The 23,919-nt window shown below is 42.0% G+C and overlaps 1 protein-coding gene across 1 annotated transcript in view; it reads left to right on the top strand.

The window, feature by feature from the left end:
• The window catches only part of LOC136862082 (aminopeptidase N), a 266,710-nt gene that overhangs the window by 67,487 nt on the left and 175,304 nt on the right, over positions 1–23,919 (top strand). The window contains exons 2-4 of the mRNA XM_067138861.2: positions 1,184–1,328; positions 9,857–9,977; positions 23,535–23,724. Coding sequence (XP_066994962.2) covers positions 1,184–1,328; positions 9,857–9,977; positions 23,535–23,724 — 456 coding nt within the window. The remainder of the gene's footprint in view (positions 1–1,183; positions 1,329–9,856; positions 9,978–23,534; positions 23,725–23,919) is intronic.

Here is a 23,919-nt window from a genome sequence, read left to right as displayed (position 1 = left end):
CCGACAGCAAATCAAGGCCAAATCCAAATGTGCGACACAGTTCGCAACCGCGACCCCACAGGTGTGGGAAAAGCGGTAGAAGAAGTAAGGTAGGGGTGTATTCTGCCTGAAGGCAGGTTCGAACCTCCGCAGAGGTGTGCCTGAGCCGAAGTTTACACACGTAGGGTGGCCAGTTCCTTTCCGCTCCTGCATTCCCTTACCCCCATCAACAGCGCGTGGCAACCCATCCAAATCTTGACCACGCCCAATGTTGCTTAACTGCGGAGATCTCACGGGATCCGGTGTGTCAACACGGCTATGGCCGTTGGCACCATAGAAGAAGAAGAAATACATATTTTCAAACTTTATTATATTTTATTTGCCGTAAAATCGTTACTCATATCCCTAGGATGTTTTCAACACTGAGTTTCTTGCCTGAAAGGCTAGAATTGTGGATTCCTTCAAGAATCGAGGAGATCCTTCCATGTATCCGGTTTTCTCATCTGAGATACGAAGTCCAGTTTTAGATATAATTGCATGAAGTTTATTCCAGGGAGGTAAATAGCTTCTTGCCTATTGTTGGATAACGTTACTAGATCATCTGCGAAAGCCATTATTATCATCGACTAACACTTTATTATTGTTACTGGTTTTAATGTCCCATGAAGTTTTAGGCTTTCGGAGGCACTGAGGTGCCGGAATTTTTACGCCGAAGAAATACTTTTCGCGCCTGTAGTTAAATCGACTGACACGTGACTGGCGTATTTCTACATCTTCAAATAACATCGTTCTGAGCCGGAATCGAACCCGCCAACTTGCATTCGGAAGGCCAACGTTCTACCGTCTGAGCTTTTTTATTTTTATTGCTAGTTGCTTTACGTCGCACCGACACAAATAGGTCTTATGGCGACGATGGGACAGGAAAGGCATAGGATGGGAAGGAGGCGGCCGTGGCCTTAGCTAAGGTACAGCCCCAGCATTTGCCTGGTGTCAAAATGGGAAACCACGGAAAATCAGAGGGCTGCCGACAGTGGGGTTCGAACCCACTATCTCCCGGATGCGAGCTCACAGTACCGTCTGAGCTACCCAGGCCGGCTATCGTTAATCTCTTAGAGGATAGTGAATACTTGTATGCAGTAACTGTATGTTTATTTAAGAAATGTGATGAAGTTGAGTTTGAAACTGTGATGTGTTTCTTCAGCAGGTCCATTAGTCTACTTTTGCTGGTGCTGCTCATCTGGGTGGAGGCTGACCAGACGAGCTTTAGGCTGCCTGGACATGCGGTCCCCATCTTCTATCGTCTCGATCTCGTCACCTTTCTCGAGGGTAACTTCAGTTTCCATGGGAAGGTGAGACCTATAACGTATAATGTAAAAGTGAAGCGCAGAATAAGTGGATTATTTTCTTGTGACACACACGCAAGGTTATTTCCTTTACAAACCTGTAGAAAAGAGATAACCTCTGAGGGTCGACAATGGTCCACCTAATGAACCAGCCATTCTTTCTACTTACTTTTTCAGGCAACTCCGGTAATATTTTATATCCAGTTTAGTTTGGCCAACTCCTGCTTCTTCTCCATGCTAATAGGCCCAGATTTATAGAGATTTTGAGTACTTGGCGCCCCTCTTATTGTATTACAAGTGAAGTCCACAAGATAGCAACAAAACCCGATATTTAAGGATTAAGTGATTATGATTTTTAATTTGCATGTGACAAGCTGGGTTATGAAGTAATCGTAAAAACATGCATTTTGTAATTTTTGGTCGAATAACAAATTACCACTCCAAGTAATATTTAATTCTTCTTTCCTTCTTTATCTGTTTACCCTCCTGGGTTGGTTTTTCCCTCGGACTCAAAGAGGGATCCTACCTCTATCACCTCATGGGCAGTGTCCTGGAGCGTGAGACTTTGGGTCGGGGGATGAAACTGGGAAGGAGGACCAGTACCTCGCCCAGGTGGCCTCACCTGCTATGCTAAACATGGGCCTTGTAGGGGTTGGGACGATTGGAAGGGATAAGCATGGCAGAGGAAGGAAAGTGGCCGTGGTATTTGCCGGCAGGAGAAGTGGGAAAACACGGAAAACCACTTCGAGGATGCCTGAGGAGGGAATCGAAACCCCTCTTCTCAGTTGACCTTCCGAGGCTGCGTGAACCCCGTTCCAGCCCTTGTACCACCTTTCAAATTTCGTGGAGGTAGCAGCTAATAGCACTAACCACTACACCATAGAGGCGGACAATATTTAATGCATTGGAAAAATCTTCTAGGAGATCTACATTCATTAGTGTCACGACTTGAAAGCATAAGCAAAGCAAAGTCACCTCCGTACAGGCCATGAATGCCCTTGGAGGAGTGGAAGGTAAAGGCTTCCACCATTGTTAACCTCGGCAACTGATCGGGTAGAGTGGTTAGCTCTACGCCTTTGCCCCCAAGAATTAACCTGGTACTCATATGCACCTCCGGAAGTGGAAATCTCGTTTCTTAAATTTTACGACTTCCTGACGGAGATTCGAACCCACGTCCTTCCGGGCGAACCACGCACGCCTTTACCGCTTCGGCCAGGCAGCCCCTGTCACTACTGGAAAGTGATTTATTCAAAATGTTCTCTACTGAAAGCTCTTTTAAGATTTAATCAAAATAGTTTGGGATTAATCTGATCCTTTTTTTTAAAAAAAATGACGGGAACCTACAACACGTTTTCAGGCAAACATTTTATCGCAAATGCTTCTTTGTTTGAGGGGGAAAGATAATGATATTAATTACATGTTATTTAGTTAAGGTGTTCAAAGTAACTTCAAGCTCAACTCATTATTTTTCTAAATATGAACCCCGATTATTTGTTAATCATATTTTTATTTTATGCAATAAAGCAAACAAATATTGTCTAAAACATTTTGTGTGAAACCAGCCGTTATTTTATAAAAAATTTATTAAGGTTGAAAAACATTACTATATGCCAATACTTCGAAAGACGTAGATTTCATTTATTTGCGTTAAACAAACAAAAAAGCAACTTAAACACAGAAATTAAGTTTCGTTTGTTTACCTTTGTCATCAGCTTAAGAATAGTAGTTAATAGCATAATAACTGCGTTGGACTTGTAAGTCAGAAGTTGGTACCTATTGCAATATTCTTGCTAGGGGATATTCAGGTCCCAGGACAGCCTGCTGTTTAGGCATACCGATGCTTGCTTGTGTGATCCATTACATAAAATATGTTTTGTTTATCCATGCTTGGGGATTTCCTGATAATTTTTCACTTGTAAGCAACTTTATTTTGCTCGACGCCAACAGCGTTCGCCAATCTGAACGGACTCGATTGGCTGGGATTTCGCCCTCTTCCATTGGGACAAGCGCGGCAAGCGGTTGTCCAGAACAAAACAATAAAGATTACGACTAAACGCCACATTTAACACTTCGGAATCAGGTTTTTCAGCTTGCTCCTAGATAGCAGTACAGTACATTTCTAGTAAAAGGAAAAAAAGCAGTCAGATGGTCAGTTGGGATCTCCCATTTTTCCACTGAGGTACTCAATTAAAATCCTAAGCTACGTTTCTTCTAATTTGACAATTTCGTTTCGTAAAACATTTTGTTACATTGGAATTTTGATGAGTTCAATACGTACATTTATCAAAGTGTAGAATTTTCATCCTTACATACTTGAAATCCCACCTCAGATATCCGTAGTTTCTTAGTTCTTCTTGAGGCAGATGATGGTATGGTACCTAACTTCAAGCCACGGCCACTTTAGTCACTCTTCCTTGCCTATCCTTCCAATATTCCCATCCTCCACAAGGCATGGCAGATGAGGCCACCTGGGGAAGGTACTGGTTCTCCTCTCCAATTGTATACCCTACCAAATGTCTTACGCTGCAGGAAACTGCCCTTGAGGCCGTACAGGTGTGATCCGTCCCTGGAGGGTAAACGTATTAAGTAAATAAATAAATAAATAGATAAATAAAATATACTTGAAGTCGGCCTGCATCAAAAATTGACTAAAGATAATTTTGACTCAAGTGTCGAATTTTGTTGAAGGGACTAAGAGAAATTGCCTGTATTATTAAGAAACATTTGCTTTTCTGATGAGTGAATATTTTAACTTAATGGTTCCGTAAATCAACATCATTGTAGCTACTCAATTAAAAATATATATTTAGGCAGTTTACCGTCCAGATTTCCTGCTCCATCGCTAAATGGTTAGCGTGCTGGCCTTTGGTCACAGGGGTCCCGAGTTCGATTCCCGGCATGATCGGGAATTTTAACCATCATTGGTAATTTCGCTGGCACGGGGGCTGGGTGTACTGTATGTGTTGTCTTCATCATCATTTAATCCTCATCACGACGCGCAGGTCGCCTACGGGAGTCAAATGGAAAGACCTGCACCTGGCGAGCCGAACATGTCCTCGGACATTCCCGGCACTAAAAGCCATATGCCATTTCATTTCATTTACAGTCTAGGTTTGGTTTCTCCCCCAGACTCAGCGAGGGATCCCTCCTCTACAACCTCAAGGGCCGTGTCCTGGAGCGTGAGACATTTGGTCGGAGATACAACGAGGGAGGGGGACTAGTACCGCTCCCAGGTGGCTTCACCGGCTTTGCTGAACAGGGGCCTTATTAGGGATGGGAAGATCAGAAGGGATAGGCAAGGAAGAGAGAAGGATGCGGCGTTGGCCTTCAATTAGGCATCATCCCGGCATTTGCCTGGAGAAGAAGTGGGTGAGGTGGGAATCAAACCTCTGTACTGAGTTGATCTCCCGAGGCTGAGTGGATCCCGTTCCAATATTCGTACCACTTTTCAAATTTCGTGGTACAGCCGTGATTTGAACCCGAGCCTCCGGGGCTGGCAGCTAATCACACCAACCAAAACCCCACAGAGGCGTAACTGTAGGTACTCAATTGATAATACCTTTGTCACCCAGGTATCAGATATCCTATCAATAGTTTGCCTAGTCTTTTCTTAAATTATGTATTTCAAAGAACTCAGGAATTATCGAGCATTTCCCTTGATAGATTATTCCGATCCCTAACATCCTCTTCCTATAAATTAACGTTGCTCTAAATTTGTCCTCTTGAATTCCAAATTTAATATTATGGTCTTTCCTACCTTTTAAAGCTCCATTGAAACTTATTTGTCCACTAATATAATTCCATGCCATCTCTCTACTGACGGCTTGGAACATACCACTTAGTTGAGTAGCTCCTCTCCTTACTCTGAAGTCTCCCCATCGCAAGATTTGACATATTTTTATAATATTACTCTTTTTTCGGAGATTATGCTGCCTTCCTTTGGATCTTTTCCAGTTTTCGTAAGCTTATAAGTATCCAGTTAACGTATCAAGTAATCCTTGTGTGGGCCCTCTAAACTGAAACCATAATGTAATTGAGGTCTTACCAGAGACTTATACTTCCTCTCCTTTACATCCTTACTACAACCCTTAAATACCCTTGTAACTATATGAAGATATCTGTAACCTTCATATATAACCTCCTTAATATAATTACCCCAATGAAGATGTTTCCTTACATTAACACCTAGGCACTTACAATGATTCCTGTGAGGTACTTCCATCCAATCAAACGGAGAGGATTTTTCCTCTTCGTGAAACTTACAACCTCACTTTTCATCCCGTTTGCCATCATACCAATATTTGCTCATTAACGAAGAAATAAAATTAGAATCAGGAAGATGAGAATAGTAGCGTTGCTTTAAATGAAAACTCGCTTATATGCCGTCATGACGGAACACCATAACATTATACACAGAATGCTCGACAGTGGCTCAGTAATGCATTCCGGAATAGATGGATTGAGAGAAGGAGGAATGCCGAATCTCTTGATTTAAGCCCCTGTAATTTCCTTTTATGGGGCACCTAAAACCAGTCGTTTTTGAACACAGCTTGCTACAGTTGATGAACTCCGAAAGAAGATCGATCAATCAATCAATCAATCAATCAATCAATCAATCAATCAATCAATCAATCAATCAATCAATCAATACTGATCTGCATTTAGGGCAGTCGCCCAGGTGGAAGATTCCCTATCTGTTGCTTTCCTAGCCTTTTCTTAAATGATTTCAAAGAAATTGGAAATTTATTGAACATCTCCCTTGGTAAGTTATTCCAATCCCTAACTCCCCTTCCTATAAATGAATATTTGCCCCAGTTTGTCCTCTTGAATTCCAACTTTATCTTCATATTGTGATCTTTCCTACTTTTATAAACGCCATTCAAATTCGTCTACTAATGTCATTCCACGCCATCTCTCCGCTGACAGCCCGGAACATACCACTTAGTCGAGCAGCTCTTCTTCTTTCTCTCAATTCTTCCCAACCCAAACATTGCAACATTTTTGTAACGCTACTCTTTTGTCGGAAATCACCCAGAACAAATCGAGCTGCTTTTCTTTGGATTTTTTCCAGTTCTTGAATCAGGTAATCCTGGTGAGGGTCCCATACACAGGAAAAATACTCTAGTTGGGGTCTTACCAGAGACTTATATGCACTCTCCTTTACATCCTTACTACAACCCCTAAACACCCTCATAACCATGTGCAGAGATCTGTACCCTTTATTTACAATCCCATTTATGTGATTACCCCAATCAAGATCTTTGCTTATATTAACACCTAGATACCTACAATGATCCTCAAAAGGAACTTTCACCCCATCAACGCAGTAATTAAGATTGAGAGGACTTTTCCTATTTGTGAAACTCACAACCTGACTTTTAACCTCGTTTATCAACATACCATTGCCTGCTGTCCATCTCACAACATTTTCGAGGTCACGTTGCAGTTGCTCACAATCTTGTAACTTATTTATCACTCTATAGAGAATAACATCATCCGCAAAAAGCCTTACCTCCGATTCCACTCCTTTACTCATATCATTTATATATATAAGAAAACATAAAGGTCCGATAATACTGCCTTGAGGAATTCCCCTCTTAATTATTACAGGGTCAGATAAAGCTTCACCTACTCTAATTCTCTGAGATCTATTTTCTAGAAATATAGCAACCCATTTAGTCACTCTTTTGTCTAGTCCAATTGCACTCATTTTTGCCAGTAGTCTCCCATGACCCTATCAAATGTTTTAGACAGGTCAATCGCGATACAGTCCATTTGACCTCCAGAGTCCAAAACATCTGCTATATCTTGCTGGAATCCTACAAGTTGAATTTCAGTGGAATAACCTTTCCTAAAACCGAATTGCCTTCTATCGAACCAGTTATTAATTTCACAAACATATCTAATATAATCAGAAAGAATGCCTTCCCAAAGCTTACATACAATGCATGTCAAACTTACTGGCCTGTAATTTTCAGCTTTATCTCTATCACCATTTCCTTTATACACAGGGGCTATTATAGCAACTCTCCATTCGTCTGGTATAGCTCCTCCGACCAAACAATAATCAAATAAGTACTTCAGATATGGTACTATATCCCAACCCATTGTCTTTAGTATATCCCCAGAAATCTGATCAATTCCAGCCGCTTTTCTAGTTTTCAACTTTTGTATCTTATTGTAAATGTCATTGTTATCATAACAACACCCTACAGGAATATTCCTAAATACGTATCTCAGAATGTTAGACTGACGTTTGAAGATACATTAATTTTTATGGAATGAATTGGAGAACATTTCGACCACTTGTTGTCATTCTTATAACATGAACAGCTATTATTCGTAAAAGCAATTTCTATTTCATGTATTATTATATGAACCGAACCAAAACCAAAAACTCAAACCCCATGGCACTACAGCCCTTGAAGGGCCTTGGCCTACCAAGCGACCGCTGCTCAGCCCGAAGGCCTGCAGATTACGAGGTGTCGTGTGGTCAGCACGATGGATCCTCTCGGTCGTTATTCTTGGCTTTCTAGACCGGGTACGCCATCTCACCGTCAGATAGCTCCTCAATTCTAATTACGTAGGCTGAGTGGACTCGAACCAGCCCTCAGGTCCAGGTAAAAGTCCCTGGCCTGGCCGGGAATCGAACCCGGGGCCTCCGGGTAAGAGGCAGGCACGCTACCCCTACACCACGGAGACGGCATTATTATATGAAGTGTATACAAAAGAAACAACGTCTATGTTAAAACTGCGTTTGCATGTGGGTAAACACAAAAAATGAAATTTCCTTCAAAGTTTTAGCGTATCATAATGTTTCTCAAACTTATTTTTTTAAGTAATGGTTAGTTTAATAAAAATATGTTTCAGACGAAAGTTTATTTGCTTACTTTGTTTAAGACTAGGATTTCTATTTACAGACATAACCATAAAACTACATTAAAAACTTTCACTAAATAACATGAAACTAATATTATTGTTTTCGCTCTCAAATGAAGAAATATTTGCCATAAATTTGTTTCTTGTAAACGTATTGCTTACGAGACAGGCAGCTGCAAAATTTTTAAAACACCCTACATCTCATCCAGATTACTTTTCATCTATTGCTTATTTATTTATTTATTTTTTCGTGTCAGAAACATACATTATATTTACAATAATAATAACAGGACAATAACCAATCTGGTACTATAATTATTAATCACTTCTGATGATGGCAGGTAACGATGTTATTTAAGCTCTCCATAAATACAAAATCAATTACATGTGGTGTGACCAGTAAGCGGCTAATGCTTTGTTAATGGGCTGAAATTACGAAGTACAAAGTTATAAAATAAAAATACTTATATTTCTCTGTTGGAAGTTGCACAGTTCCAAGGATCCTTATATACTCGTGCTCGTATCACCGAGGCTGGGTGCAGAAAAGATGATAGAGGATTCTTGAAACCACCAGAATATGGCAGTGATACTTAATCCCCAAGCACTCACATATATAAAAGGTGCAATGTGCCAATCATTCGTTTTGATTTATTTACATTGTCTGCATTCGGTGTAGGAGAAGGAGGAACTCGATAATAATAAAAAATGTTTGATAATCAAACTGTGACATATAATATTATCAATACAAAAGCTCCGGATATTTCCAAAGCTTTTCAGCTTGACTTTACCTCGCACGGACAGAGATAGGTCATATGGTGACAATGGGGCAGGAAAAAGCTAGGAGTGGGAAGGAAGCGGCCGTGACCCAAACATTTGCCCAGTGTGAAAATGGGAAACCACGAGACTGACATCGGCCGTAAGATAAAGGTCTGGAACACGTAAAAGACACCAAGCGAGTTGGCTGTGCGGTTAGGGACGCGCATCTGTGAGCTCACATTCAGGAGATACTGTAGTGGATTCGAACCCCCTGACGGCAGCACTGGAGATGGTTTTCCGTGGTTTCCCATTTTCACAACAGGCAAATGCTGAGGCTGTACCTTAACGCCTTTCTTCTTCCTTCCTTCCTTCCTTCCTTCCTTCTTATTCCCAGCCCTTTCTTATCCCATCGTCGGCATAAGACGTAACTGTGTCGGCGTGACGTAAAGCAACTTGTAAAAAAAGACATACTGTCAGCAATGTCAGAAGTTAGTTCCACTATACGTTTTCTGTCACGTTCTCTGTCGCTCGAGAAAAAAGAACGATTTCAAGGCCATGCTGCCCTATTTATCCAAGGAAGGTAATTATAAAATATTATTTGCTGTTTTGTGAATAACAAATATATGAAATATTTGCAAGACATTGTACATTTCATAAAATTAGGATACTTGCTTATTTATCAGAGTGGTAATTTTAACTTAATCAACAATATATTATTAAAGATCGATCCGAAGGTGTATTTTGTTTATTTGATTCAATACTCAAAAGTAATTAATTAAATTGTTTTTCAGATATTTTTATCAATAACTTATTGTTTATAATTTGGCATTTTGCAACTTTCTACTTATAAATAACCAGTAAAATCTACTTTCAATTACACTAGAGTCTTTTATGTTTAGGTGTGGATCGAGTTGGAAGCAAAGCAGGAGACGGACCGTCTCACACTGCACAGCAAGGATCTTGTTATCAAAGAGAATTCCACCGCTCTTGTGCTTGTAAATGGCTCCAAGGAGGGATCAGGTACGTGTTCACGTAATTATTTCAGCTTGTATACTACAAACATAACTGCAGTGGTTCAACTGAGACAATAATAATAATAATAATAATAATAATAATAATAATAATAATAATAATAATAATAATAATAATAATAATAATAATAATAATAATAATAATAATGGTGTAGTGTTTAGTGTGATTAGCTGCCAACTCGGAAGGCCCAAGATCGATTCCCGGCTCTTTTACGAAATTGAAAAGTGGTACGAGGACTAGAACGGGGTCCATTCAGCCTCCGGTGGTCCGTAGTTTCCCACTTCTTCTCCAGACAAATGCTGGGATTGTACCTAACTTAAGGCCACGGCCTATAGGTACTTACAGTGATCTCCTTAAGAAAATTCCACCTCATCAACGCATTACATAAAACAGACCACGTGTCGTGTTAGTAAAGCTCGCAACCTTTTTAACTCTATTTATCATCAAACCATTGCCTGCTGTCCATCTCATAATGTAGAGGTCCTTTCGTAGCCCCTCGTTATCTTGTAATTTATTACTCTATACATCATCCGTATAATGGAACAGACAACCAGGAAATGAAGTACCTGGAAAATATGTTGGATTGCGTTTCATGGCAGCCAACTCAAAATTTCTGACTACCAGCTAAGGATTCAATTCTTTGTGCAATATTTCGGCCATGGTTTTCTAAAAATGTTAACGTGTGCCTCTTGTGTTTTCTTGATTCAAAGGATGTAAACGAAAGGTAAAACAAAATGTTTGTAGATTCTAAGTATTGTGTAGAACTGTTAAAACATTTTGGGAGCCGTTTAAAACGTCCCATCAGCGAAAATAGCAGGACTGTAACATAAGCTTCGAGTCAGTCAGCTAACGTATATGATAAAATTATATTTTCCTCTTCTCCCATATATTACAATGCAAAAATAATTCATCGCCAATGGTCCTATCATGTTGTTGCTGTTGTTGTTGTTGTTTGAGTCATCAGACCATAGACCAGTTTATTGCAGCTCTCCATGTCACCTTATCCTGCGCTAACTATTTCATTTCTACGTAACCGATATGTCCTACATCTGCTCTAATCTAGTTTTAATATTCGTACCTTGGTCTGCCTCTTCGTTTTTACCACCTACACTTTCCTCGAAAACCAACTGAATAAGTCCTGAATGTCTTAAGATGTATCATATCATTCTCTCTCTTCTTCTCGTCAAATTTAGCCAAATTGATCTCCTCTCACCAATTCGTATCTCTTCATTCGTGATTCGATATATCCGTCTCACCTTCAACATTCCTCTGTAACACCACAATTCGAAACCTCCTATTCTCTTTCTTTCTTTCTTTCTGAGCTAGTTATCGACCCTGTTTCACTTCCATACAATGTCACGCTACAAAAGAAAGTTCTTCAAAAACATATTTCTAATTCCTATAACAATGTTCGAAGTGAACAAATTTCTTTTCTTAAGAAAGGCCTTCCTTGGTTCTGCTAGTCTACATTGTATGTCCTCCTCACTTCTGCCATCGTTAGTTATTTTCCTATTCGAATAACAATATTCATCTACTTCCCTTCAAGGCTTCATTTCCTAATCAAATATTTCCTACATCACCTGACTGCGTTCGACTACACTCTATTACCTTTGTTTTGGATGTATTTATTTTCATCGTGTACAGGCCCGGTGACTGGATTCTCTGGCCCCTGGAAACTGAAGGGTTCGGGTCCCTTAAAATCACCCCCTTCTCACCCTCCGCCCCCCCCCCGCCTTTTCACTTAATTTAGACCATATTTGCGAACTCCCCTGGCGGCGGAGTTTGCACCAAAAATTGGTGTAATAATGGTGCAAAATTGGAGCAAAATTTTTATTGGTGCAGATGTGGTTTTAATTTGGTACAAAAGCAATGGATGCACCGATTTGATATCAATGAAAAATACACCAAAATGCTCCATAATTACACCACATATTTTTTCCGCATTATTTGACACAATTTTTACACAAACAAAGTTGGTGCAAGAGAAGTGACATTTAACACCATAGTTACACCAAAAATGAAGTACATTAATCAGACAATTTTTGCACTAAGTTCACGCCTAAACTACAACAAACTTTTTCTTTCAGCCTTCTTCTTTGTCAACGCCAGTGTTAAACCAAATTTGCTTCACAACTCCTCCATAGTTACACCAAATGTTTTGGGTGCATTTGTGAAATCACCTTGGTATCATTTTAGTGCAAAATTTGGGCAATTTTATTCGTATTTACCCCACAAATTAATGGTTCAAAATTGGTGTAATCTTGATCCAAAGTTGGCGTATTTTCGATGTATCATTCGAAGCAAGAATTGTAGTACATTTGTGGAGTAATCTTTATGCCACTTTGCTCCGAAGTTAATGCATTTTCTTTCGCAATTACCCCATAAAATAAAATACAAGATTGGTATAAAATTGGTAACAACAAGAACACTAACGTCATACTTCTCTGCTGCATACTGGTAGATGCTCTAACTTGGATTATTTTCACTTTTTAAATAACAAAAATGTGTATTCTTATTGGCTTTTAACTGTATTTAATCTTTAAATGATTATTTTTAATTCACACTCTTGGTCCGGGGCCCCTGGGCATATACCCCCTCTATCCCCACTTGTCACCGGCCCTGATCATGTACTCTTTCCCCTAGACAGTCCGGCTCCATGGCTAAATGGTTAGCGTGCTGGCCTTTGGTCACAGGGGTCGCGGGTTCGATTCCCGGCAGAGTCGGGAATTTTAACCATAATCGGTTAATTTCGCTGGCACGGGGGATGGGTGTATGTGTCTTCTTCATCATCATTTCATCCTCATCACGACGCGCAGGTCGCCTGCCGGCGTCAAATGGAAAGACCTGCACCTGGCGAGCCGAACTTGTCCTCGGACACTCCCGGCACTAAAAGCCATACGCCATTTCATTTCCCCTAGACACTGCCCATACCATTCAGCAATTTCTCCATAACTTCTGCAGACTCAGATAAAATAACAATATCATCGGCAAATTTCAGGGTTTTAATTTCCCCTGCTTGAGTTGTGATTCCCTTTTCAAATTCCTCTTTGATTTCCTTTCAAACTCCAACACTGTCTCACAACTTTCTGGAGGGCTGCTTCTTTTTCATAGTCTTCATTCTTATCACTACAGACAAATAATTCTTCTTTCTGAGTATCAGATCACGATCACCTTCAATATCTCAAATAACTTGGTTCAACCAACATTATCGAATGCCTTTTCTAGATCTGTCCTGTTGCCTAGTAGGCACTGGGTCCTCCATGAGCAATGATAACTTGTTCCATGCGTGATGGCATCGACGCGTGTAAGGCGCGAATGGCGTCCTGGGGTATAGGCATCCATGCTGCATTCGCCTGGTTCCACAGTTCATCTTTAGTGGTTGGCATTGAGTCGCAGCGCCGCACCCGTCTTTTCACTATATCCCACACAGTTTCGATTGTCGACAAGTCCGGTGATCGGGTGGGCCAGGGCAACAGTTTGACATCCTGTGACAACAAGAAGGCACGTGTTCGTGCAGCAACTTGTGGTCGCGCATTGTCCTGCTGAAATATGGCATCTAGGGTATCGTGCAGAAAGGGTACGGTTACGGGTCGCAGGATGTCATTCACGCATGTCCAATTGGTCACAGTGCCCTGGACACGCACCAACTGTGATTTGTGGTTGTACCCTATAGCACCCCACACCATAAGGACTTGAGTTGGCGCTGTATGTCTTGTGCGAATGTAGTCAATGTGATGCCTCTCCTCCTGTCTGCGGAGAACCAAAATGCGGCCACCATTTTCAAACAAACAGAACCTGGATTCGTCCAAAAACACGTTCTGCTACCATTCCTGTCCCCAGTGATGTCGTTCCATACACCACTGCAGTCTAGCATGTTTATGCACATTAGGCAAAGGTAGGCGGAGAAGTGGACGACGCCCCGGTAACCCAGTCCGTAATAAACGGCTACGGACTGTCACTCCTGACAGTGTAAGATGTGTTACACTGTTCTACTGTTGTGCCAGAGCCGAGGAGGACGCAGATCTGTCCCGCAATGCCGTTTGGTTGAGGTGTCCATCTTTTCGGGGAGTGGTCTGGATGGTGCGACCAGACCCATCTCGTCATGTTCTACGGCCTTCTGAGAACCATTCTGTACACACCCGTTGCACTGCTGACACACTTCGTCTCTCACGAGCATTAATTTCCCGGATGGATGCATCAGGTTCTCTCTTGCCAATAATGCTCCCTCTTTCAAACTCATTCATATGACGGTACGGTCTTCGCATACGTCTGCGAGGCGTCATGCACGTCTGCTCAAGTCACACTCATCCATTACCTTCGCTTTATAGCGACAACGAGATCCGCAGGCACATTTTACCAGTCGGTGGTGGTGCGCCGAGATATCGATGTGGTTCTTGAACCTGAGGACCGACATGTTTCAGATGCTAATCATTTCTTCAGAACATACTCATGCGCATGTGTTGTGAATATGAACTTCCTATCTCTATTCCTTCATGGCGTTCTGGTTTTTATGAACATGAGTGTAGAATGCCAACAAGAAGTTGTAATGGCAAACAGCCAACGAGTTTGGAACGAGCTCTCTCTGCACTAAGTATATACACTGACTGACAGAGCAAATGCAACACCAAGAAGGAGTGGTTCGAAAGGGATGAAAGTTGGGGAAAAAACAGAGACGGCACGGACGAATAATTGATGTTTATTTCAAACCGATATGCAGGTTACACAATGCGCACGGCATCGACTCAGTAGGATGTAGGACCACCGCGAGCGGCGATGCACGCAGAAACACGTCGAGGTACAGAGTCAATAAGAGTGTGGATGGTATCCTGAGGGATGGTTCTCCATTCTCTGTCAACCATTTGCCACAGTTGGTCGTCCGTACGAGGCTGGGGCAGAGTTTGCAAACGGCGTCCAATGAGATCCCACACGTGTTCGATTGGTGAGAGATCCGGAGAGTACGCTGGCCACGGAAGCATCTGTACACCTCGTAGAGCCTGTTGGGAGATGCGAGCAGTGTGTGGGCGGGCGTTATCCTGCTGAAACAGAGCATTGGGCAGCCCCTGAAGGTACGGGAGTGCCACCGGCCGCAGCACATGCTGCACGTAGCGGTGGGCATTTAACGTGCCTTGAATACGCACTAGAGGTGACGTGGAATCATACGCAATAGCGCCCCAAACCATGATGCCGCGTTGTCTAGCGGTAGGGCGCTTCACAGTTACTGCCGGATTTGACCTTTCTCCACGCCGATGCCACACTCGTCTGCGGTGACTATCACTGACAGAACAGAAGCGTGACTCATCGGAGAACACGACGTTCCGCCATTCCCTCATCCAAGTCGCTCTAGCCCGGTACCATGCCAGGCGTGCACGTCTATGCTGTGGAGTCAATGGTAGTCTTCTGAGCGGACTCCGGGAGTGCAGGCCTCCTTCAGCCAATCGACGGGAAATTGTTCTGGTCGATAATGGAACAGCCAGGGTGTCTTGCACATGCTGAAGAATGGCGGTTGACGTGGCGTGCGGGGCTGCCACCGCTTGGCGGCGGATGCGCCGATCCTCGCGTGCTGACGTCACTCGGGCTGCGCCTGGACCCCTCGCACGTGCCACATGTCCCTGCGCCAACCATCTTCGCCACAGGCGCTGCACCGTGGACACATCCCTATGGGTGTCGGCTGCGATTTGACGAAGCGACCAACCTGCCCTTCTCAGCCCGATCACCATACCCCTCGTAAAGTCGTCTGTCTGCTGGAAATGCCTCCGTTGACGGTGGCCTGGCATTCTTAGCTATACACGTGTCCTGTGGCACACGACAACACGTTCTACAATGACTGTCGGCTGAGAAATCACGGTACGAAGTGGGCATTCGCCAACGCCGTGTCCCATTTATCGTTCGCTACGTGCGCAGCACAGCGGCGCATTTCACATCATGAGCATACCTCAGTGACGTCAGTCTACCCTGCAATTGGTATAAAGTTCTGACCACTCCTTCTTGGTGTTGCATTTGCTCTGTCAGTCAGTGTAATAAAGTAGGGGCTTATCCGTTGTGCTGTTTGACATTTTTCAAAGTTTATTTGAACAGATTTTGATTTAATTTTTTCAATTTTGTTTTTGTTTTGTTTTTTGTTTTCTTTTTGTAACCGAATAAATGATTATAACCGAAACGTCTATAGTTACTGAGAAATGAAACCAATTAAAGTTAAGTACGAACATCTAAGTGATGCTAGTTTGGCAGTTCAGCAGCTTCGCTGTTAAATCACGGAAGCATTGAAATAAAACATATGAAACATTTTTAAATCTTAAGATAACGAATCATCTCTTTGTTCATATAACTTGACAATATATTGCTTTACTTCTACCTGCTGTAATTAAATTTATATTAGTTATTTGGTATTTTTACGTTTTCTTTGAGGGGGTCCAAAATTTTATTTTGGCAGGTGGGCCCGTATCGCATTCATTACCCCCCTGAATTTTTACCAGCATTTCGCCTTATATTAATGTTGTTGTTTGTTGTTGGGCATTCAGCCCGAAGGCTGGTTGGATCCTCAACAGGTCCACCATTTGCTGTTATACATAGCCTAGGTGTCACTGAAGACGCGTACTAGGGAAATGAGGAGTGAGGTCCTTTCCCGTTGCTTTCCTCACTGAGCCAGAAGTTGCCACTGCATATCAGTCTGTCAAGCCCACTGAAATGCGTGCACTAATCGACACTATGAGCGACATTTTCACACCATTCATAGCAGGGACTGGCTGCATAAGGAATGGCATTACTATCATCGCTCATACCTCAGTCACTTTCATATTGTCAAAGCCAAGGATAAGACTGCACTGTAAACACTACATCTTGCCAGCAAAGGCAAATAATAACAATAATAATAATAATAATAATAATAATAATAATAATAATAATAATAATAATAATAATAATAATAATAATAACACAATTTCGCACAATGTGCATGGAATCATTAATTTTCACAGAACATTCTTAGAGAGAAACCGCGTCGGTTTCCCTACAGAATGTGATATCTGCCACATGCCTGTCCACAGTGTTCACACAAAATATTGTAGATCCGGAACGCGGAACTTCTTCACCTTACACACTCTATGATGAAAGACGTGAACCGCAAAGTGGGGATCACTACATGTCGCAGTTTATAGTTTTAAGCTCATTCAGTCAAATGACGTCATTGCGGCGGTCGCATAGAAATCGTCCCATATTTCCTTCCGTTTCCCTTGCATCTCGTGCAATAATTGCTGATAAGGCTCAGTAGAGGGCAGGTGCAACTGCATGCAGAGTTCTTCAATGTAGTATTCCTATCAGTTATCATGACCGTTTTAAATTTACTCATTCTTATCCCACTGAATTTAGACCATTTAAGTAGTTTGTCGAAAGCTGCTCGCAACTGTTCAATCGATTCCGAAGTTAGAACCATGTTGTCCACACACATATACTAGTAATTATAGGACCTTATAAAATTATATAAAACAAAATATTAATTTTTTCTACATAAGAAGACGTCACGAAATGTATTGGAATTATTGGAATTACTATTGTTGTTACTTTAACGAACTGGGCAGAGAAAACAAGAATTTGTGCTCATTACATGAACTGGACGACGAGGCTCAACAACTCATGAACTATCCAAAAATTCACTCATATCTTGAATGTGTATGATGATGCTTGTTGTTTAAAGGGGCCTAACATCTAGGTCATCGACCCCTATCTTGAATGAACACTTAACATACAGTATACAGGATGGAAGGTAACAGATGGACCAAATTAACACAAGTAATATATCTTTGGCGGTAGCTACTGATGAGGCAGCCGGGTTACGTGCACAAGTCTCTAAACTTGTTGCAGCCTTCTGTTGTATGTTCAAGGTCGAGCGTTCGCTGTCAACGAAAACAATAACATACACATCCTCTCCCCAGAGGAACGACAAGTTTCGTTGCAGTACACGGCGTAATTTCACGGTTTAAACTTTACAAACTTAATGAACGTTCGATAACTGCTCAGCATAACGTGGCCTATTCCAATGATTCCTGCCCCTTATTTATACTATGAAGGAAAAAGTCGGGAACCATGAAACACTATCTTCAAGACGACCGGCAGTGGGATTCTAACCACTCACCATCCGATTGCAGCAAACTCGTCACAATAGCCATCCACTGGCAATCGCAGCATGCTGCTCGGATTGGCCAGTCCGTTAATAAATAATACCATAATATGAACACAACTGTCCGGCTGCATAGCTGAATGGCTAGCATACTAGCCTTTCGTCCATCGATTCCCGTTCCCACCAAGGATTTTTGCATTAACAAGTGCATTCCTATGGCTCGCTTTCTGGGTGTTTCTGTCGTCTTCAACACTTCAACAAGACACAACACTCACCACCACCACTACAAGAACACGCAGCATTTCTCCTCTAATTGTTGGCGTCAAGAGGGATATCCGGCCGTAAAACTCTGCCGAATCTCTTGGAACCCTTGACCCCGCAGGAAAAACGGGGTAAAATCGTGTGCAATAGAAACAATCCCACGGCATAGTTGCTGGCTTCTCACCAAGGCAGTCCGTTTTTGATCACTGGCCAATGCATGTCACGTCCTATGGGTCGGATTCCACATATAAATGGAGGTCCCGTGGCTTATGATCACAAAAATAAAGGTCACTTAAAATTATAAGCGTCGTTTACCTTTTCAATAGAAAAAAATGAGAACGCAACGGCAAAGTATTTGTGTGCCTTTTAGAGAGTAACAAACTCGACCAGATTGGTTGTGGAAAATGTTGCACATTTTTACAGCATGTGTACGAAATGTCCACCATGTCAGCGATACATGCTCGGCACCTTTGAAGAAAAATCTCTTGAACTAGACTCAGTACCTCGTGGTTTTGACTGATGTCCTGAGCAGCATTCAAGACACGTTCCCGGAGATCTTGCAGGGTTTCTACTTCTCCACTATACGCCTTATATTTCATGTACCACCAAAACAAGTAATCTAAGGGGTTTAGGTCGGGGATTCTTGCCGACCAGCCGATAGGACCAAACGTCTAATCCATTGCTGCGGACAGGTGGCGTCCAGGTGACGGCGCACTGCTTTTGCATTGTGCAGAAATGCTCTATCTTGTTGGAACACATGTGTCGGGTATTGAATGGAATATCCTTTAGCAGTAGTGGTAGATTGCCTTCTAGAATCTGTAGATACGAAACGCCAGCCAGTCTATGAGGTAACACCAAAGGTTCTATGATAAGGTTTCCCATCCCTGCCCAAATATTAATGGAAAACCGAAACTGGTGTGAAAACTTCTTATAGCATGGAGATTTTTCTCTGACAACACATGCGTGTTGTGAAAATTGCAGATGTCAGACATTCTCTGTATAGATGCTACAATACAACCTCTCACTAGAAGAGACGAGAATGAGGTGAAGCTATTGACCTAGAGAAGTCCGACATCGAACTAGGATAGACAATCCCTCACTGGAAGAGATGGAAATGTAGTGAAGCTATTGGCCTAAAGAGGTCAGAATTTGAACTAGGATACACAACCTCTCATAGGAAGAGACGATAATGAAGTGAAGCTGTTGATCTGGAGAGAGATCAGATTGTGGACTAGGCTAGACAACCTCTTATAGAAATAAAGGAGATGGAGTGAAGCTATTGACCTAGACAGATCAGACTATGGACTGGGATAGAGAACCTCTCACTGAAAGGGACGATGCCCATAGTCTGACCTCTCTAGGTCAAGAGCTTCATTTCATTATCTTCTCTTCCTGTGAGAGGTTGCATATCCTAGTTCAAATTCTGCTCGACAAAGCGGTACTTTCCGAACTGTTCGAAGAGAGATAGCGTGGGATGATTTATTAGCAGACGAATATGCTTGAATGGAAATTTTTGGAATAGGAAAATTCATAATATGAAAATAAAGTTGGAATTTAAGAGGAGAAACTGGGGTAAATATTCGTGTATAAACCTAGCGAGTGGCTGCGTGGTCTGCGTCTCGTAGCTGTCAGCTTGCATTCTTAAGATAATGGGTTCTCCACCGGACACGCACGGACAAACATGAAACATACATATATATACTCACCCATTTACCTCAGCTCCGAGGACTCGGTCGGAACAGGCCAGAAACAGCCTGGAACTGAACCCGTGCCTCTTAAAATTACAGGAAGGAAGTAATAGAGACATGAACCCCCAGTGAAAGATTGAATCGAAAGAAAAGGTTTATTAACACAAATAAAATGCAAATGAATAAAGAACAAAAGAAACAGGGAATGCAGAGAACACATTACTTACATAATTAGTCTCAGAGAATATTATATAATAATATTTCCTTCTGACCCCACATATCGTTTTAACAAACATCAATAAGGTTGGTGTAGTAACGTTACGAAGCTTGGTAAATACATTAGCAATCAAATCAAATCTTTCTCGGAACAAAGAATTAGTTAGTAACATAAAGCATTCCTTTCTCCGTAATAAGGAGTTGGACTCGCGTGAAAGAACACATCTCAATCAAAAAACAATCACGCAAAAAGGGACCTACGGTAATATTAAACTCGAGCCACCATCATAATTTCAAAAGTCGCGGGCCACAATAATCGGCTCCACAGAGACTGCATCCCTAGAGAGCAAAACAAAGAGGCAAAGCAGTAGATAACACAAAACAAATACAAGGCGGATGACAGTTGCCATAGTTACAGAGATCAACAAGGATTCCTAACAATAACGCTTATAAACAGAAAGGAAAAAAATCCTTAAAATAAACGACTAATCAGGCAATTAAAGCCGAGAGCAAGTGTAAATAAGGTGTAACTGTGGAGCTAAACTAGTACCCGCGAGAGACGGAAAATAACACAAATCTTCACAAACAATCCACACGCACAGCATAGAGACCATAGCGAAGCGAACCCAGTATATTGTCAGGGTCAAGACACGATACGAGCACGCCCGTACAGCATGACAGACAAGATCGCAGGCCCCTGAGCTTGAACAAAATCCCAGATTGTGACATTGGATCGCCGCAAAATAGCCCAGGCTCATCCAATCACAATCATAACCATCACACACAATTCACACCCCATATAGAATTCATATCACCCTAACTCAAAGGTGAATATGAAATGTACAGCATTAACGTCAAACCAAATAATATCCGAAGATTCGGAGAAAAATAATCAAGGGTCTCAAATCGAACCCACATGCATGCACACCAGTTACACAGACCGGTATCTCTTTCCGTTCTCACGTATAGAACGAAAACACACAAAATTAATGAAACGTAAACCAAATATATATATACCTCGCAGTCGAACGAAATACATAAAAGTCTGCAGAACAGAAAATCAAAACACAAGATCAGAATAACTATGACAGACTCCAAAGTGTAATAAATACCTTATATTTTGAAAAGCAGAACCCGTAGGCTCTATCTAATAATCAATATAGACTCAATGCAGAGAGTCCAGTTGTCGGACAGTAATTCCACACGAAATACCATTTAAATTCGTACATTCGCCGCGGTCCAACGTCTCAGTCCTTACCACACCAGACATTGTTGCCTCTTCCAGAGAGAGCAAAATAATCAATCGAGAGAGAGAAATGCTCTGACAATTTCAGATGGTCAAAGAGCACCATCTGTCAAAGAGAAGTGAATATTACGTCACATTAGGGAACATTGTACAGACTGGTTGTCATTGACATGGTCAAGAATGCGATAATAGAATGGTGCATCCCAAGGAAACCTTGGTGTGGCACAGTTCGAACCCCACTGTTGGCAGCTTTGAAAATGATTTTCCGTGGTTTCCTATTTCGACGCCAGGCCAATGTTAGGGCTGTACCTTAATTAAGGCCACGTCCGCTTCCTTCCTACTCCTACCCCGTCGTCGCCGTAAGACCTTCTGTGTCGGGGCGACGTAAAGCAAATTGTAAAAAGAATCGTTTAAAAGAAAAGGAATTAACGAGTGGAATAATTTACCAAGGGAGATATTCGATAAATTTCTAACTTCTTTGAAATAATTTAATAAACCAGTAGGTAAACAACCGATAGAGCCGGCCCCGTGGTGTAGGAGTAGCGTGCTTGCTTCTTACCCGGAGGCCCCGGGTTCGATTCCTGACCAGGTAAGGGATTTTTACCTAGACCTGAGGCCTGGTTCGAGGTCCACTCAGCCTACGTGATTAGAATTGAGGAGCTATCTGACGATGAGATAGCGGCCCCGGTCTAGAAAGCCAAAAATAACGGCCGAGAGGATTCGTCGTGCTGACCGCACGACACCTTGTAATCTGCAGGCCTTCAGGCTGAGCAGCGGTTGCTTGGTAGGCCAAGACCCTTCAAGGGCTGTAGTACCATGGGGTTTGTTTTGTTTTGGTTTGGTTTGGAAACAACCGATAGGAAATCTGCCTCCCGAGCTAAGCCCTGAATGCAGATCTGTGAAACTTGGTTGATTGATTGATTGATTGATTGATTGATTGATTGATTGATTGATTGATTGATTGATTGATTGATTGATTGATTGATTGATTGATTGATTGATTGATTGATTGATATTAATGTAGGGACTATCATAAAATAAAGAAAAAGACGTAATTGAAGAGGACAAGTAGAGGCAAATAAATATTCGTTTATAAGAAGAAGAATTAGGGACTGTAATGAAGGGAGAAGTTTGATAAATTTCCAACTCTTTTGAAATAATTTAAGAAAATACTATGTAATCAACTGATAGGGAATCTGCCACACGGGCGGCAGCCCTAAATGCAGATCAAGGATGAATGAGAGGTCGTACGTCGACATGGAGTCCTTCTTTCTGGAAATCAGTCAGCGTACATCTCACAGCTGTCCTACTTCGCCGTAAATTAAAATAATGTCCAAATATTCCATCGATGTGAACTATGGCACAGCTAAGCGGTATGTGTTCACTAGCTGCACACTAGTTATATCCGGGTTGTAAATACTACGTCACTGGTCACTCCTCCCCTCCTGCTAGGGGCTTTACGTCGCACCGACACAGATAGGTCTTATGGCGACGATGGGATAGGAAAGGCCTAGGAGTTGGAAGGAAGCGGCCGTGGCCTTAATTAAGGTACAGCCCCAGCATTTGCCTGGTGTGAAAATGGGAAACCACGGAAAACCATTTTCAGGGCTGCCGATAGTGGGATTCGAACCTACTATCTCCCGGATGCAAGCTCCCTCCCCTCCTAATGAGGCTGTCAACCCTGCATACCGTTCGCTTTATGGTAGCTACGTTGCCACATGATCTTTGCTACGATTCAGATCATAACCTTCTAATTATTTACCGCTAAAGGCATCGAGATATATTACAAATAACCATTAAGCATGTGTTTTGACACTTGTTCTTAGATGTTTATACAACCCGTCGTCTTGCGATTCGAGCCATTAGCCCTTTACACCACTGACTTCAAGCTAAAGACCTGAAACATGCAACATTGTGATCCTCACTCCTAGATCTATTTCTTGTGATAATTTGGTACTTCAGTTACCTTCCACGCTGCATACATCTTTACCACTTTATCTATATCATTTCGTGGTTTCTAGGGGAGCAGCAGATTGCAGTGATCAACCATGAGGAGAACACAACCTACGAGTTCCTCACGTTAAAAATCGACACACCGTTGCAGGTTGGAAAAAGATATATCCTGTTCATAGAATTCACGGGGAAATTGTCCGACGACTTAACAGGGTTTTACAAAATCTCATACCGTGACAACAACACTTCTGAGATCAGGTAAGGTATAATTTCTTATGCATTTTCTCTTCCCTCCCCACTGTTCTAACACATAACATTCAGTACCAAGTGCAGTTCAGTTTCTCTGCTCTTAAGATAATTTCGTTCTTATTGTTGTACGTTGTGAGGATCATGGCATTTTTAAAGTCAACAGCTGTACGCAAAAATAGCAATTTGTTTTAAGAAAAAGTGGGA

Source organism: Anabrus simplex, chromosome 1 (assembly GCF_040414725.1).
Source record: "Anabrus simplex isolate iqAnaSimp1 chromosome 1, ASM4041472v1, whole genome shotgun sequence".
NCBI lineage: Eukaryota > Metazoa > Arthropoda > Insecta > Orthoptera > Tettigoniidae > Anabrus > Anabrus simplex.
This window is presented reverse-complemented; position numbering and strand designations above follow the sequence as displayed.